The sequence below is a fragment of the Podarcis cretensis genome (assembly GCF_951804945.1).
Source record: "Podarcis cretensis genome assembly, chromosome: 1".
NCBI lineage: Eukaryota > Metazoa > Chordata > Lepidosauria > Squamata > Lacertidae > Podarcis > Podarcis cretensis.
The window spans coordinates 82,849,702-82,862,095 of record NC_137170.1 but is presented as its reverse complement, the minus strand read 5'-3'; the positions used below and the strand labels follow the sequence as shown (position 1 = coordinate 82,862,095).

The 12,394-nt window shown below is 40.6% G+C and overlaps 1 protein-coding gene across 5 annotated transcripts in view; it reads right to left on the bottom strand.

Annotated features, from left to right (window-relative positions):
* SYT7 (synaptotagmin 7) overlaps window positions 1–12,394 on the bottom strand; it is a 232,049-nt gene that overhangs the window by 101,211 nt on the left and 118,444 nt on the right. For 3 of the 5 annotated variants that reach the window (XM_079956336.1, XM_079956337.1, XM_079956338.1), the window contains exons 1-2: window positions 6,678–6,748; window positions 3,092–3,195 (exon numbers count right to left, since the gene is read on the bottom strand). In XM_079956336.1, coding sequence (XP_079812462.1) covers window positions 3,092–3,195; window positions 6,678–6,732 — 159 coding nt within the window. In that variant the 5' untranslated portion in view covers window positions 6,733–6,748. Of the gene's footprint in view, window positions 1–3,091; window positions 3,196–6,677; window positions 6,749–12,394 lie in introns of those variants that run through there. The other 2 variants (XM_079956335.1, XM_079956339.1) reach the window with 1 other exon arrangement.

Here is a 12,394-nt window from a genome sequence, read left to right as displayed (position 1 = left end):
GCATTGAAGTGGGGCTTTTATGTTGGGACTTGAGAGAGACCAAGCTGCTACAGATGGATTAGTTAGAAGATGAGTGAATGCCTGCCACAACCAGGGAGCCGGTGTGGTGTAGCAGATAAAGGGCTGGATTTAGACTGGAGAGATAGGGGCTTACGTTCTCACAGATCTCAAAGCTCACTTGGTGGCTCAGCTTACTTCACAAAGTTGCTATGTGATGCCCTTAGCATCCTGGGAAAAGGCTTGATATAAATATGATGGTAGAAAGGGCAGATGTGGAACTATCTGGACTTTAGAAGCTGAGTTTGTCTGCCTTGCCCCTCCCACCTCACAGCTTTCTGATTCATTGAGAGCTGCTTGGGCCAGAACTGAAACAAAGGAATCACAGGGTCTTGTACAGCTGAGTCCATGACAAAAGCACAGGGAAGTTGATGCCCTGGCGCCAAGTCCTGTCAATTCAAAATCATCTTGGTCCTGAGTCTATATGGTGTTGAATGCACTATGTTCTCAGATTCAGAGCAGTTTGGGTGGCATGACTGCCTGCTATGGGTGGACAGGCCTTGAAATGGTTGTTTGTGCTTGTTTATTTGTTGCAATAGATGGGAGTGATTTTCTTTTGTTGCACACTGATGTTGTGTTGTCATTATCTTGTAATGCTACATATAAATTAGATCCTTCCATTTTGTTGGTTAGAATTATAGTTTGAATTGCTGTAAGTTGGCCATGTGAATTTCATTGTCTATTTTGTGATTCCTATGGCTTGTAATTTTTAATTTGAGTACAGTAATGTAGAAAGGCGGTACACGAATATTTAAAAAATCATAGCATTTGTACACAAGTACCTTAAAAATAAAAAAAGCCAGCATGCATCACATTCTAAACTTATTGGCTGAGAGTGATAAGCTTACTGTGTTGGGATACTGCTGCCCGCCCCCTGCTTTTTAATTAAAAATAAATTAGATTAGACATGCCTTCCAGTTTTCTTGGCTGTTTTAACAATGCCTCAGGTCTTACAAAAATGTTACATTTATGAAAAAATTAAAAACTGTTAATAAAATGAACTATATAAAATAAAAAGAAAGTTTGTGAAAAGGTTCGTTATTCAACAGATAACTACTCCCACGCTGGGAGGCTAGCCTCTAGTCTAAGGCATTCAAAAAAGGTCACAAAATTGCATGAGGTTAGAGGGAGAGGAACTGAACCATTCACGTTGCAAGATGGAATTTTCCACTATCTTTTTAAAGGCTGGGTGAAAAGAACTGTTATTTCTCAATGTACAGAAGAGTCTGAAAAATTAAATTTAAAAAATGTAGCAGAATAATTTTGACAGAAGACAACTGGACTCCCTGCACAATTGAGGGTAACCTAATCATATATCTACGGGGATTGCCTGGAAAGGAGCTGCCAGCCACAGGGGCAGTGTGCCCTATAAGGCATGGAAGGGAGTAGTTCAGTTTCCTTGCATAGAACTATTTATGTGTATACAGCACTCACAGTTTCAAACCAGAGTGCACTTCTTGCTCCAGCTCCATATTGCTGCACTAGCTCTGCTTCCAATGATCATGCATTAATAGTAGCTGTCTGCAAGAGAAGCCCTGTGAGAGCAGCAGGAACCCCGCACGAACGAGGGCCCTGAACATATGAAGCCCTAATGTACAACTTCTCATCTGTAAGGATTCTCTTGCAGAAACTGCACTCAATGCACAGTAGCTGGAGAACAGCCCCACTCCAGATGGGTTATATGAGTGCCTTACATGTAAGCAATGCATGAACAGAGCTCATGCGTGCCACAAATCTGAACTGAACTTTAAGCTTCTTCTTTTTTACATTTTTATTTTGAACATTTATATTCTGCCTTTCTTTCTACATGAAGCTCAAGGTGACATACGTAGTGTTCTCAGGCAACCTCCCATCCTGATATTAACCTGCTTAGCTTCAGTAAAGTGGCTGCACCATGTGGACTTGACCCAACTGCAGCCCTGCTCTATGAGGTCTTGATGAACAAGAAGCCTCTTTTACTTTTCCACACTGAACTGCCTAAAGTTCGCAACAGCCCAGGACTTTTACGCAGAACAGCTATTCCCATGATCATAGATGCTACCACTTTCTGAACTGCAGAGAAATGTAATAAACTCATAGACAGTCCAGCATAAGTATCAGAATGAATAGGAAATGTACATCATAGCTGATTTCATTTGTGGGATTACCAAAGTAGAAAAGAGGCATGAATGGAGGAGGGACAGAGCATATGATACATTTCAGTAAGATATTGGGTGTGGGCTTAAAAAAAGAAGAAGAAAAAGTTCACCATGAAATGCATTCTGTCAGCCATGCAAAAAACATGCTTGAGTCAGTCCCCTCTGCAGGGTGTATTTCTGTGTGTATGTTTGCATATGCATGGAGAACGTTTGAACGTGGTCTGATATTCCTGAAAAAGTGCCAGCAGAGTCTGGGTAATCAAATCAAGGCACAAACTGATGGTTACATGGTCCATGAAAGAATCTCCCTGTCCCGATAAAACCAGGCATAATTAAAAAATATTTTTGCCTACTATAATCAGCACCAGGATTCCAGTCTTTTCTCCAATTCAAGATACTGTCGTTTGTTCTCCAGGTGGCATGAATAATGCATCTGACCACCCCATCTCCTTTCCATTCCATATTTGAGGTTCAGCAATGATCTACTTTTCTCTGCCATCCACCTGTTTTCCCCCTCCCCATTTCATACTTGCCCCTTTCCAGTCCTTCATTTACTTGGTTTGGTTTCTCCTACATATAGCTTCTGATCTGTTAATTACTGTTGTTGGAACAGAGCTACAGTCCCACGTTAATTGCTGGTGTTATGCCCCAAGCATTTAGCAGGGACTGGGGGCACCGTATAAACACCATTATTATTATCAACCAGCATTGTAATTAAACTCCTGCTTGACTCTCACCCCCCAGAAGCATGCTTCTTTGCATCCTGTGCCACAGTCTATTCCAGCCAGAGGGACCCTGAAGCTTTCAAACAGCTGGCTTGCCCAGAGGAAAAAAAGTATTCCTACCTGTTTCGTTTCCCTTTTCAGCATAGCCAATTGCACACGGTTATGACTTACCAGTTTGCGCTGACACCACTGGCAGATCCCACACAGGACAATGGTAACACTAAGGCTGATGGTGATGATGGCTGAGACCAGAAGGACATCACGAGAGGGTGCCCCTGAGAAGAGAAACCCACAGGTTAGCTGTACAAGTGCCTCCAATAAAAGGAAACAGGAAAAAGCTGACAGGATTATTAACAGTTTTGTGGGGCTATCAACAGGCTTTGCTGAGACTGAGGGGCCTTGTGAGGGGGTGACCCAAGGAGACTGAGCTCTGGTGGGTTTTTTTTGCAGTTTCTGCTCTTCTTCCCCTTTTAAAACCTCTTTTTGTTTTGCTTGCATGGCAGCTGGTATGATGCAAAGCACAGCGCTGGGATGACCTCAGTCATTTACCAGTTTAATTTGCTCAGAGGCCTACACTGTATTCGTACACATACATGAGCATATACAAATTTGGGTCACAGGCCTGTTCCCTGAGTTTTAAGTACACAGCAGAGTTGAGGCTCTTGGTTTCCTTGGTACTGCACTTTCCCCTAGCCTACCTTGCAGTCTTTTTCCCCCTGGCCTGGGAGGTGGGGCCCTGATTGACTCCAGCTGCAAAAGGCTGAGGCTGCAAAAGAGGCCAGAGACCCTCTTGGCTGCCTCTTAGTGCAGGCCCAGGTCATCAAACCAGAGCATCCACAGCTGCCAGCTGCCACCATTGGCAGGATTGGCAGCAACAGAAGCAGATATGTTTGATGCTTATGATAATATTATATTCTCTTGTTCATAATGCTGTTTTAAATTTGCATTTTATCTTTGACTTCCTTAAATAATGTTTTCTTCTGGAATGTCTAAGATAACATTTTATTGTTAATTTTGCTGCATTAAATGTGCATTTTTAGTTGACCTTTGTAGTGTTTTATTTTGAAATCTTTAAGATAATATTTTAGTTTCCTGTTGACCAGCAATGCTTTATTCTGGATTGTTTTATTTGATGTTTAAATGTGAGATTTTTTCCCTTAAAAATATAAAGTGGTATAGAAATGAAATGAACAACCACAATTCCTGTCTATTCTTCTACCCTTTTACCTTGGTTTCTCTCCTAATAAACCTAAACCATCCATGTCTTGGTTTGCCCCATAGTGAAAGGGTGAAAGGTAAAAGAAAGAGAGGGCCCAGTTCACCAAATCCTCCAATTCTAGAGAAAGTGTTGGGAAGAAAAGAAACAAGGACTATCAATTCTTGACAGTTTCAATGGCAGGCTAGACCACAGGCAGACAGATCATACCAATACTTCCAGTTCTGCTGTCTCAGCTGGTAATAAAGGGATTCAGCAGCTGTCCCTAACTTTTACAGGGCAAGTCTTATTGCACAGCATCACAGAACCATAGAACATAATTAGTGTGCTTTATGATTTCATAACGCTCCAGCTGCATGACTCTCCATAGAACAATTATCACAGCACCAGAACGTTGCCTATTTTTTGAAATTATTCCAGCAATTGTTGAGAGCTATTCTCATCACAGCCAGACAAAATGAAGCAAACAAAAACAGACTGTAGTGAATTTAAATCTGTGGTTTATGATATGATAGGCGTCTAAAATCAGTGGTCATTTGGTCAGGAACATCTAATGCTTTTAATAATATAGGTCCTTTAGAGCTGGAGGGAACTGATTCTAATTCAGAAAAGGAGGACAACATCAACAGCAGAAACAAGTGTGAAGAGGACCTCAACAAGTGCTAGGAAACAGTGTGTCATAAGGAGATTCTATAACACAAAATGTCTCAGCTTAAAACCCTTCTTCTGAGGCAATGTCAGCTTTTTCCTATCACCTAGAGCAGTGGTTCTCAAAGGGTGTGTCAGAAGAAGATGGCAGATTCAAGGACAATCAAAGAAAGAGTTAAAATTTCACTGTAGTACAGGAGGTGACCATTTTTAGGTGTGTCCAATTGATGCATGATCACTGATATGCAGGTCCTTTTGTACCTGGAAGAGGACAGAATGGGGGCAGGGCAGGGTGGGGCAGAATGCCATGGGTTGGGGTGACACTAGAAGTGGTGACTGCCTGTATAGTATAGTATCTTCCTATCTCTCTAAGCAGGATTTGCTTACCACATTTTCAAGTGAGTGAAGAAATGCACATTAACACCTAAAGAGGAGGTTGACCCATAAGACCATCAAGTTCAGAGTCTTAAATTACCTGGCTGTACCATTGGTGATGCTTTTGTGCTTTGATAGGGTTAGAAATCAATAAAAAAAGGTGAACTGGTGAGTTTGGCAGGTGACACACTACTTATTTAGTCAGCATTGTACTTTGTACAGTCCACTTGAAGTGCTTTAGGACATTCAGGGCTTAAAGCAGCACAACTGACTATGAAAATCATCTGATAGAAATTCAAAGTAATGGACACTGAAAGGAATGTTTTAAACCACTCAGACACAACTCTGTGTTCTAAATTAACAGTAACCTCTCTTGGAAAAAGGTGAAGCATTAGCATGAAAAACCTAATGGTTTGGCTTTTTTTTTTCTTAAGGCGCAGCTGGAGGTGAAAAGAAATAGCAGAAGAGTAAACCAAGAGTAATAAAAATTGTTATAAATGTAATAATGTGGTTATATACATCAATGATACGGCTCACCTAGAGTTCTGTGTTCAGTTCTGATAATTCACTTAGTTATCTTGCACTGAGCAACAAAATAGCTAGATATCCTGGGCTGATAGTAATTCAATTCAAATTTATTTACGGCTATTAGCCCATTAGTCAGGGACGCAGGTGGCGCTGTGGGTTAAAGCCTCAGCGCCTAGGGCTTGCCGATCGAAAGGTCGGCGGTTCGAATCCCTGCGGCGGGGTGCGCTCCCGCTGCTCGGTCCCAGCGCCTGCCAACCTAGCAGTTCGAAAGCACCTCCGGGTGCAAGTAGATAAATAGGGACCGCTTACCAGCGGGAAGGTAAACGGCGTTTCCGTGTGTGGCTCTGGCTCGCCAGAGCAGCGATGTCATGCTGGCCACGTGACCCGGAAGTGTCTCCGGACAGCGCTGGCCCCTGGCCTCTTGAGTGAGATGGGCGCACAACCCCAGAGTCTGTCAAGACTGGCCTGTACGGGCAGGGGTACCTTTACCTTTTATTAGCCCATAAAATATGTACAAACATAAAAGCACAGAAGCATAAAAAACCAATACATCTAACAACAGAAGGGGAACACCACGATGCAAGGGTGGGTCATTGAGCAGTGACAAATAACAGCTTGGGGCCCGGAAAGATCCAAGGGACGGTTCACAGAAAAAGGAGAACTGGAGACGAGATCCATTATGCACTCTCATCATAACTGTCCGATTAGTTTTTGTTGTTGTTGTTGTTGTTGTTTTTGGTGGTTTTTGTGTGTGAGATAACCGCAGGGCTGATAGTAAGAGTATCAAGGACTGGGGTTGAATGCTGTATCAAAGCCTGCCATGGAACTGAAAACACATACCTATTTCCACTATGAATACACTAAAGGGAAGCCACATACATTTTGGATCCACAGTACACTTTTAAACAGCACTGTCCCAAAGGCCATACTGAACGGGTTCTGCCAGAGGAGGTGGTATCCCACACAAAACCGCAGACAGTTTCAACTCACCCAATAGTATTGAAACAATCAGAGCTGGCCCAGCCATTAGGCTGAATGAAGCCATTGCCTCAGGAGGCAGAAGCCTCGGGAGGCAGAAGCCTCTGCCTCTGGTATCAGCACCAATTTCCAGTGAGATCTTGCGGAGCATGCAATATCTGGCCAGAAACAGGCACTAATGTTGGCGGTACAGGCAGTGGCAGAGGGGGAAGGGTGATACTTCCTGTTTCACCTCAAGCGGCAAGATAGGACATACTACCCCTAGACACAATATTTCCATTATGCTTCCCCCTTGCTAACCAGAAACAGACACACATTATAAAATGGATAAGAGTAAGTTATGGGGAACAGGTTCCTTCAGTTCCACTTCTTATAAATACAAGTTTAGATAATTGTGCTTCTTTTTTAATATTCCAGAATCTATAAGACTCCCTGCCACAATAACTCAGAGTTCCTCAATGTGACCTTTTCCCACTGCCACTCATCATGATTTTAAAGCCTTGGAGACAGATTGAACTATTAACTGAGATTGTTTATTGAAGATATATTCCATACATAAAAGAATACTGATATTTACACTGAGATCCTAAATGTGCTTGATGACAGTTTGTAAGAACTCAAAAAATGCATCTGTTGACACCAGCGTCCAAAAGTCTTTTACCTCAGACCAAATTCCCAAAACCAACCCAGCCAAATTTGTTCAAAACTTGGTCCAGCTACTAGGTACAATCTGCCTCTGTCATCAAGGGAAGAATTCAATATCATGCTCTTCTGATTTTTCCATCAACACAAGGATTTCTGCTTCCCAGACAGAATGATTCCCCCTCCCCTCATGCTCTGTTCTGGGGGTTCTCCCAATCTCCCAGAGTGGAATGGGGGAGGGGAGCCCCATCATGCCAGTGGGAACTCTTGCATTGGCTTGCGCTAGCACGCTAGGCTAAGTGAATCCTGCCCCAAAGCTCATCCAGTTGTACTTCTGACAACTAGGGCAGTTTAGCTGATTTTTAAAACCCTGCTTGTATAACCTTATTCTGGTAAGATCTTTACACAGTTCAACAAAAAGCTCCCTTCTTCTGATCTTCACCAGAACAGTTGTAGCAGCAGGAAATAATATTCAAGCCTTGGTTATCCATTTTCATCTCAAATTTCTCTGGCACTGCCTCATATCTCCCTCAAAATTGTCTTCATCAAATGACAGTTACCGGTAACTACTGCCTCTTCACCTTAGAACCCCCAGCCAATCAGAACCTGATGTATCCCAGACTAATCAAAATTAATTTACCTGACCCAGGCCCTGTCTATAAATACTAAAAGTGATTGTCTCTCTTCATTCCCCACTCCACTCTCAGAACCTGTCACTGAGTAGCTACAGCTGAATTGGCCACGAACAAAGCAACAATATAAGGCCTCTTTTCCAAAGCAGGAAACATAAATAGATAGACATACATGTAGCATTTCTCCACATTGGTATACATTGCAATGGACAAATATCTGAAATTGCTCCAATTTCAAATATCAAATATGAATATTTGAAATGGGTGAATTCTAGTTTATGCTCTAGTCCAGTGTTTTTCAACCACTGTTCCGTGGCACACTAGTGTGCCGCGAGATGTTGCCTGGTGTGCCGTGGGAAAAATTGAAAAATTCAAAAGATTTAAAAATAAAGTATTTTATAATTTTTCATATTTCTGTTTACTTACTATTTTATAATAAAGTAATTATAAAATACTTTCTTTGTGTTTATTTGATTCCTATTCAAGAGAATTACTTTATATATAGTCAATATAGACACAGAGTTAAATTTTTTAACATTTTCTAATGGTGGTGTGCCTCGTGATTTTTTTCATGAAACAAGTGTGCCTTTGCCCAAAAAAGGTTGAAAAACACTGCTCTAGTCATATATGGATAAATTACAAATTGTCATCATTAAAAAAATAAAATGGAGTTCTTCCATTAGTTTCTTGTCACAAGTCACTGTGCTAATCCAGTCAAATCTGCAAACAAGTCCACTACAGTTTTAAGAATGAAATAAACTTCAGCCCATGCTTCCTCCACCTCAAATTTGCTTTAAACATCCTACATCAGAACTACACCTTTCTGCTTACTAATACTGGTATGGGAAATAATGCCATAATTTGGGTGATTCCTTGAATCCGAGCTTCTGTATGTTTCCAATATGATGTGAAGCAGAATTACATGAGAATCCATTTTTTCAATGTCTACCATGCTGTTGTGGTAACAAATGAATGGGCCATCTAATATGAAAGGGTAGGGCCATGGATGCATGCCCAGTTTGCCCATACATAGGTTGAGTGTCTAAATATCATAGGAAAACTTTGAAGAGAAGGAAACTAGGGTTGCCATATTCAAAATCCAGACACAAAAGTTGGCAAAAAAGGAATATTTTGGAGCTATTTTTAAGGAAAATGGGGGGGGGGGGGGAAACGACGACGACACAACTGACACAGATTGCCATACATTATGACAATTTCCACCCGGAAACTGTTTCTGACTGCTGTATTCCGGGTATGTCCAGGAAATTCCGGATGTATGGGTGAGGCATCTAATCATAAGCCTGCATTTTTATTAAAGCTTATATGTTTAATCAGGGCCTGTATCTTAAAAGACCAGTCTTAGAAGACCAGTTGCCTAAAAACCTTGGCAAGATATTTTTACTCCTAGACAAGGGGCCCCCCTGATTTATAGCAGAAAACAATTCTCAAAGTCGTAAAAAGGGAATTACAGGCTGACAGCCAAGGTTACACTGACCCTACAAATTAAGAGTGGATAAATAGTAAAATGAGCCATATCTTCTTCCTAAGGTTAAAAAAGGTCAAGAGCAGTGAAAAAGCATCTAGCTGGCAGAAAAAGAACATTTTGGGAAATCTTTTCTAAAGCTGTTTGTTTCTTAAACTAAGATCCTTTTAAGATTTCTTTTCCTTTTAAAAGGTTATTTATGTATTAAATATATTAGCTTAAATATAATTATGCAAAGGATTTAAGAAATGCTAGATTCTTATTTCATATAGTTGTAAGAGTTGTAACTATCCTGAAATTAAGTCAGGCACCAGCCAAGCCCCTTGCCAGACAGAAGACGCCAATCGAGCGCTCCTGATATATGGTTGTCAGGCCTTTTGTTTAGAAACCTTCAAATGAAGGAGATCTCAATGTTGATGTGAACTCAATCTTTGACATATGCATAAGATAAAAATTCAAGATTAATTATCTGTTTTGGAAGGCAATAGGGCAAGGAGGGCAAGAGGTGAGCTGGTAATTAAGATTCCTTGTTGAGACACATGTAAGATATATTACTACTTATTTGTCATTTATAGATAGAAGAATATATAGCTTTTTGATTTCCATAAAAGGGCAAGAAGGAAATGGGTGTATCTTTTGTGATTGGCTCTAGCAAACAGCCAATAGGAATTTCAACCAGGCTGATTGGACAGAGGCAGCCACAGGAGGAGCAAGGGGGCTGGATTAAGGAAATATAAGTGCTGGCCAGAATGGCAAGAGGCCAGGCCAGAGCTTGGTAACCATATACCACTGTGCCTCATATTTATTTGTCTGACAAATAAATTACTATTTTAATTTCTCTATTGCTGCGTTGAATATTTCATTCCAGCTAAGCGTTAACCACAAGCAGGGTGCTACATGGGAACCCTAAAGGAAAGGAATGCAGAGAAGGGCACGAGAATCAGCCAAACATATAGCAATCCCTTTTGAAGAGCAGAAACTGAAGGACTATTTTTGTTTCATTCATTTGACTTTTTTTAAAGAGGTTTTGAGTAGAGGTCTGAAAAATAATGTATAGCACAGCCAGAGCAAATCAAGTGTCCCCACATTTTGTTGATATGAAAAAGAAGATGCTCAATTAACTGCAAAAGCAACAAGCACACAGCTGATGGGAGAAAGTACCTCTCTCTACACAATGCCATTAACCTGTGGAGTAACTCTTGGCAATAAGAGAATACTGAAGGTTTGGATCAGATTCAAACTAGCTTACACATTTTTACAAAAATAATAATACTCAGAGGCTCACAAAAGAACATTTAAGAAAGAGAAGGAGAGGGGGAAGGGATGGAGAGAGAATTAAATGGAAATTCTTCTCTCATCATGCATTTATTTTTCTACTCTCATTCATGCCCTCTCCCTGTTTGCCATCTATTGGTCCAAAGGATTTAGGCCTGCTGAAATGGACTGGCATCCTGCATAGGTTTGGCTCACAAATGCACTACTAGCACACACACAACACTAAGTTATAGTAAGTTTGGTCCTAGTGTGGTTTGTTTGAACATCTAATCATGGTCTGTTTTCTGGCAACAAACAGCAATATGAAGCTATGGTTGGTTTGTTGGCTTGCATAAAACTATGGTTTGGCATTATGTCTGAACCAAACAGTCTGGCTTGGTATGTCCATCCCATCCTACATGTTCACCAAAGCACAAGCTTTGGAGAAACAAGTTGTGACGTGTTTGCTCATCAGCAACTGGGTCTTTTTCTGAGTTTGGGTGCCTTGCCAAAGCATCTCCAACAGACTAGCTCTACTATTGCCTCATTATAAGTTAACTTGGATCACAAATATCATTTGAGATCTTTTCAGATATACTCCCCCTTAAACATGAAATTCTAAAGCAATACCTGGCTGATAATTCCCATCCAATTCAATTGAATGACGCGAAATAGAACAATTTCCAGTTCCTTAGGGATATATTTTCTGCAGGAGTGATATCTTTCCTGATTTAAAAACAAACAGAAAATATACATGCTGGAGAGATTACAGAACTAAAGTGTGTGTGTGTGTGTGTGTGTGTGTGAGAGAGAGAGAGAGAGAGAGAGAGAGAGAGAGTCAGCAGGCACCTTCTGCATCAACTTTTAAATCCCTGCTGAAAACTTTTCTATCCTGCCAGGCCTATGAAAGCAAATAAGAGTACATCCCCCGCAATGGTCTACTGAACAATTTCTTTTTGCTTTTAACTTGTTTTTTTAAAAAAAAAAAAAAAATTGTTTGGTTTTATGTTTGTATATTGTTAAAAAGCTTCCCAAGACCAAGAGATAGCAAGTTGTATTGGAGACAGCAAGTTGTGGCATCTTCAGTTATTTAACAAGTACTATCCAAATGCACACATAGAGGCAACTGATGCAATATATCCCCACCACACAGTAAGGGTGAGAAACTGCATTACAACTACTGTACTGCATTGCATCTGGATCTCTCAAACCACCAGGCATTTATTGAACAATAAACAAATTGTTTAGAAAGGCCCTTGGTACCCTGTTTAAAGGCTTTTTGGAATGAGTAATGTTTGCTTACTGAAGAGCCTGGGTTTCCTAAAGACTTCTATTATCTACCAGGTTGCTCAGCCTTAAAAATATGTGACATATAGCACATGAAAGAATAGCAAAACAAAAGTGAGGTTTTACATTTGTAAAACTGTTCTTCAGATGAAAACAATCACAATATTAACATAAAAGCTTTTATTTTTAGGGATGGTTAAATTGCTAGGTTAAAGAGGTTAGCCAGCATAAAAGATATTGAAAAAAACCATGGAAATCTGCTTGAAATTAAAGTAAATGATTACAGCAATGTAGAGCATTCATCTGAGGGTTGCTTCACAAATTATGTTTTGCTTGTGTGCTGCAGGAAAGAGGTACACTGTCACTTATTGTGTGCGTTGTTGGTGTTCATTGTGCTGGCAAATCCACAGTTTAGGAACCCTAGTTTAGAT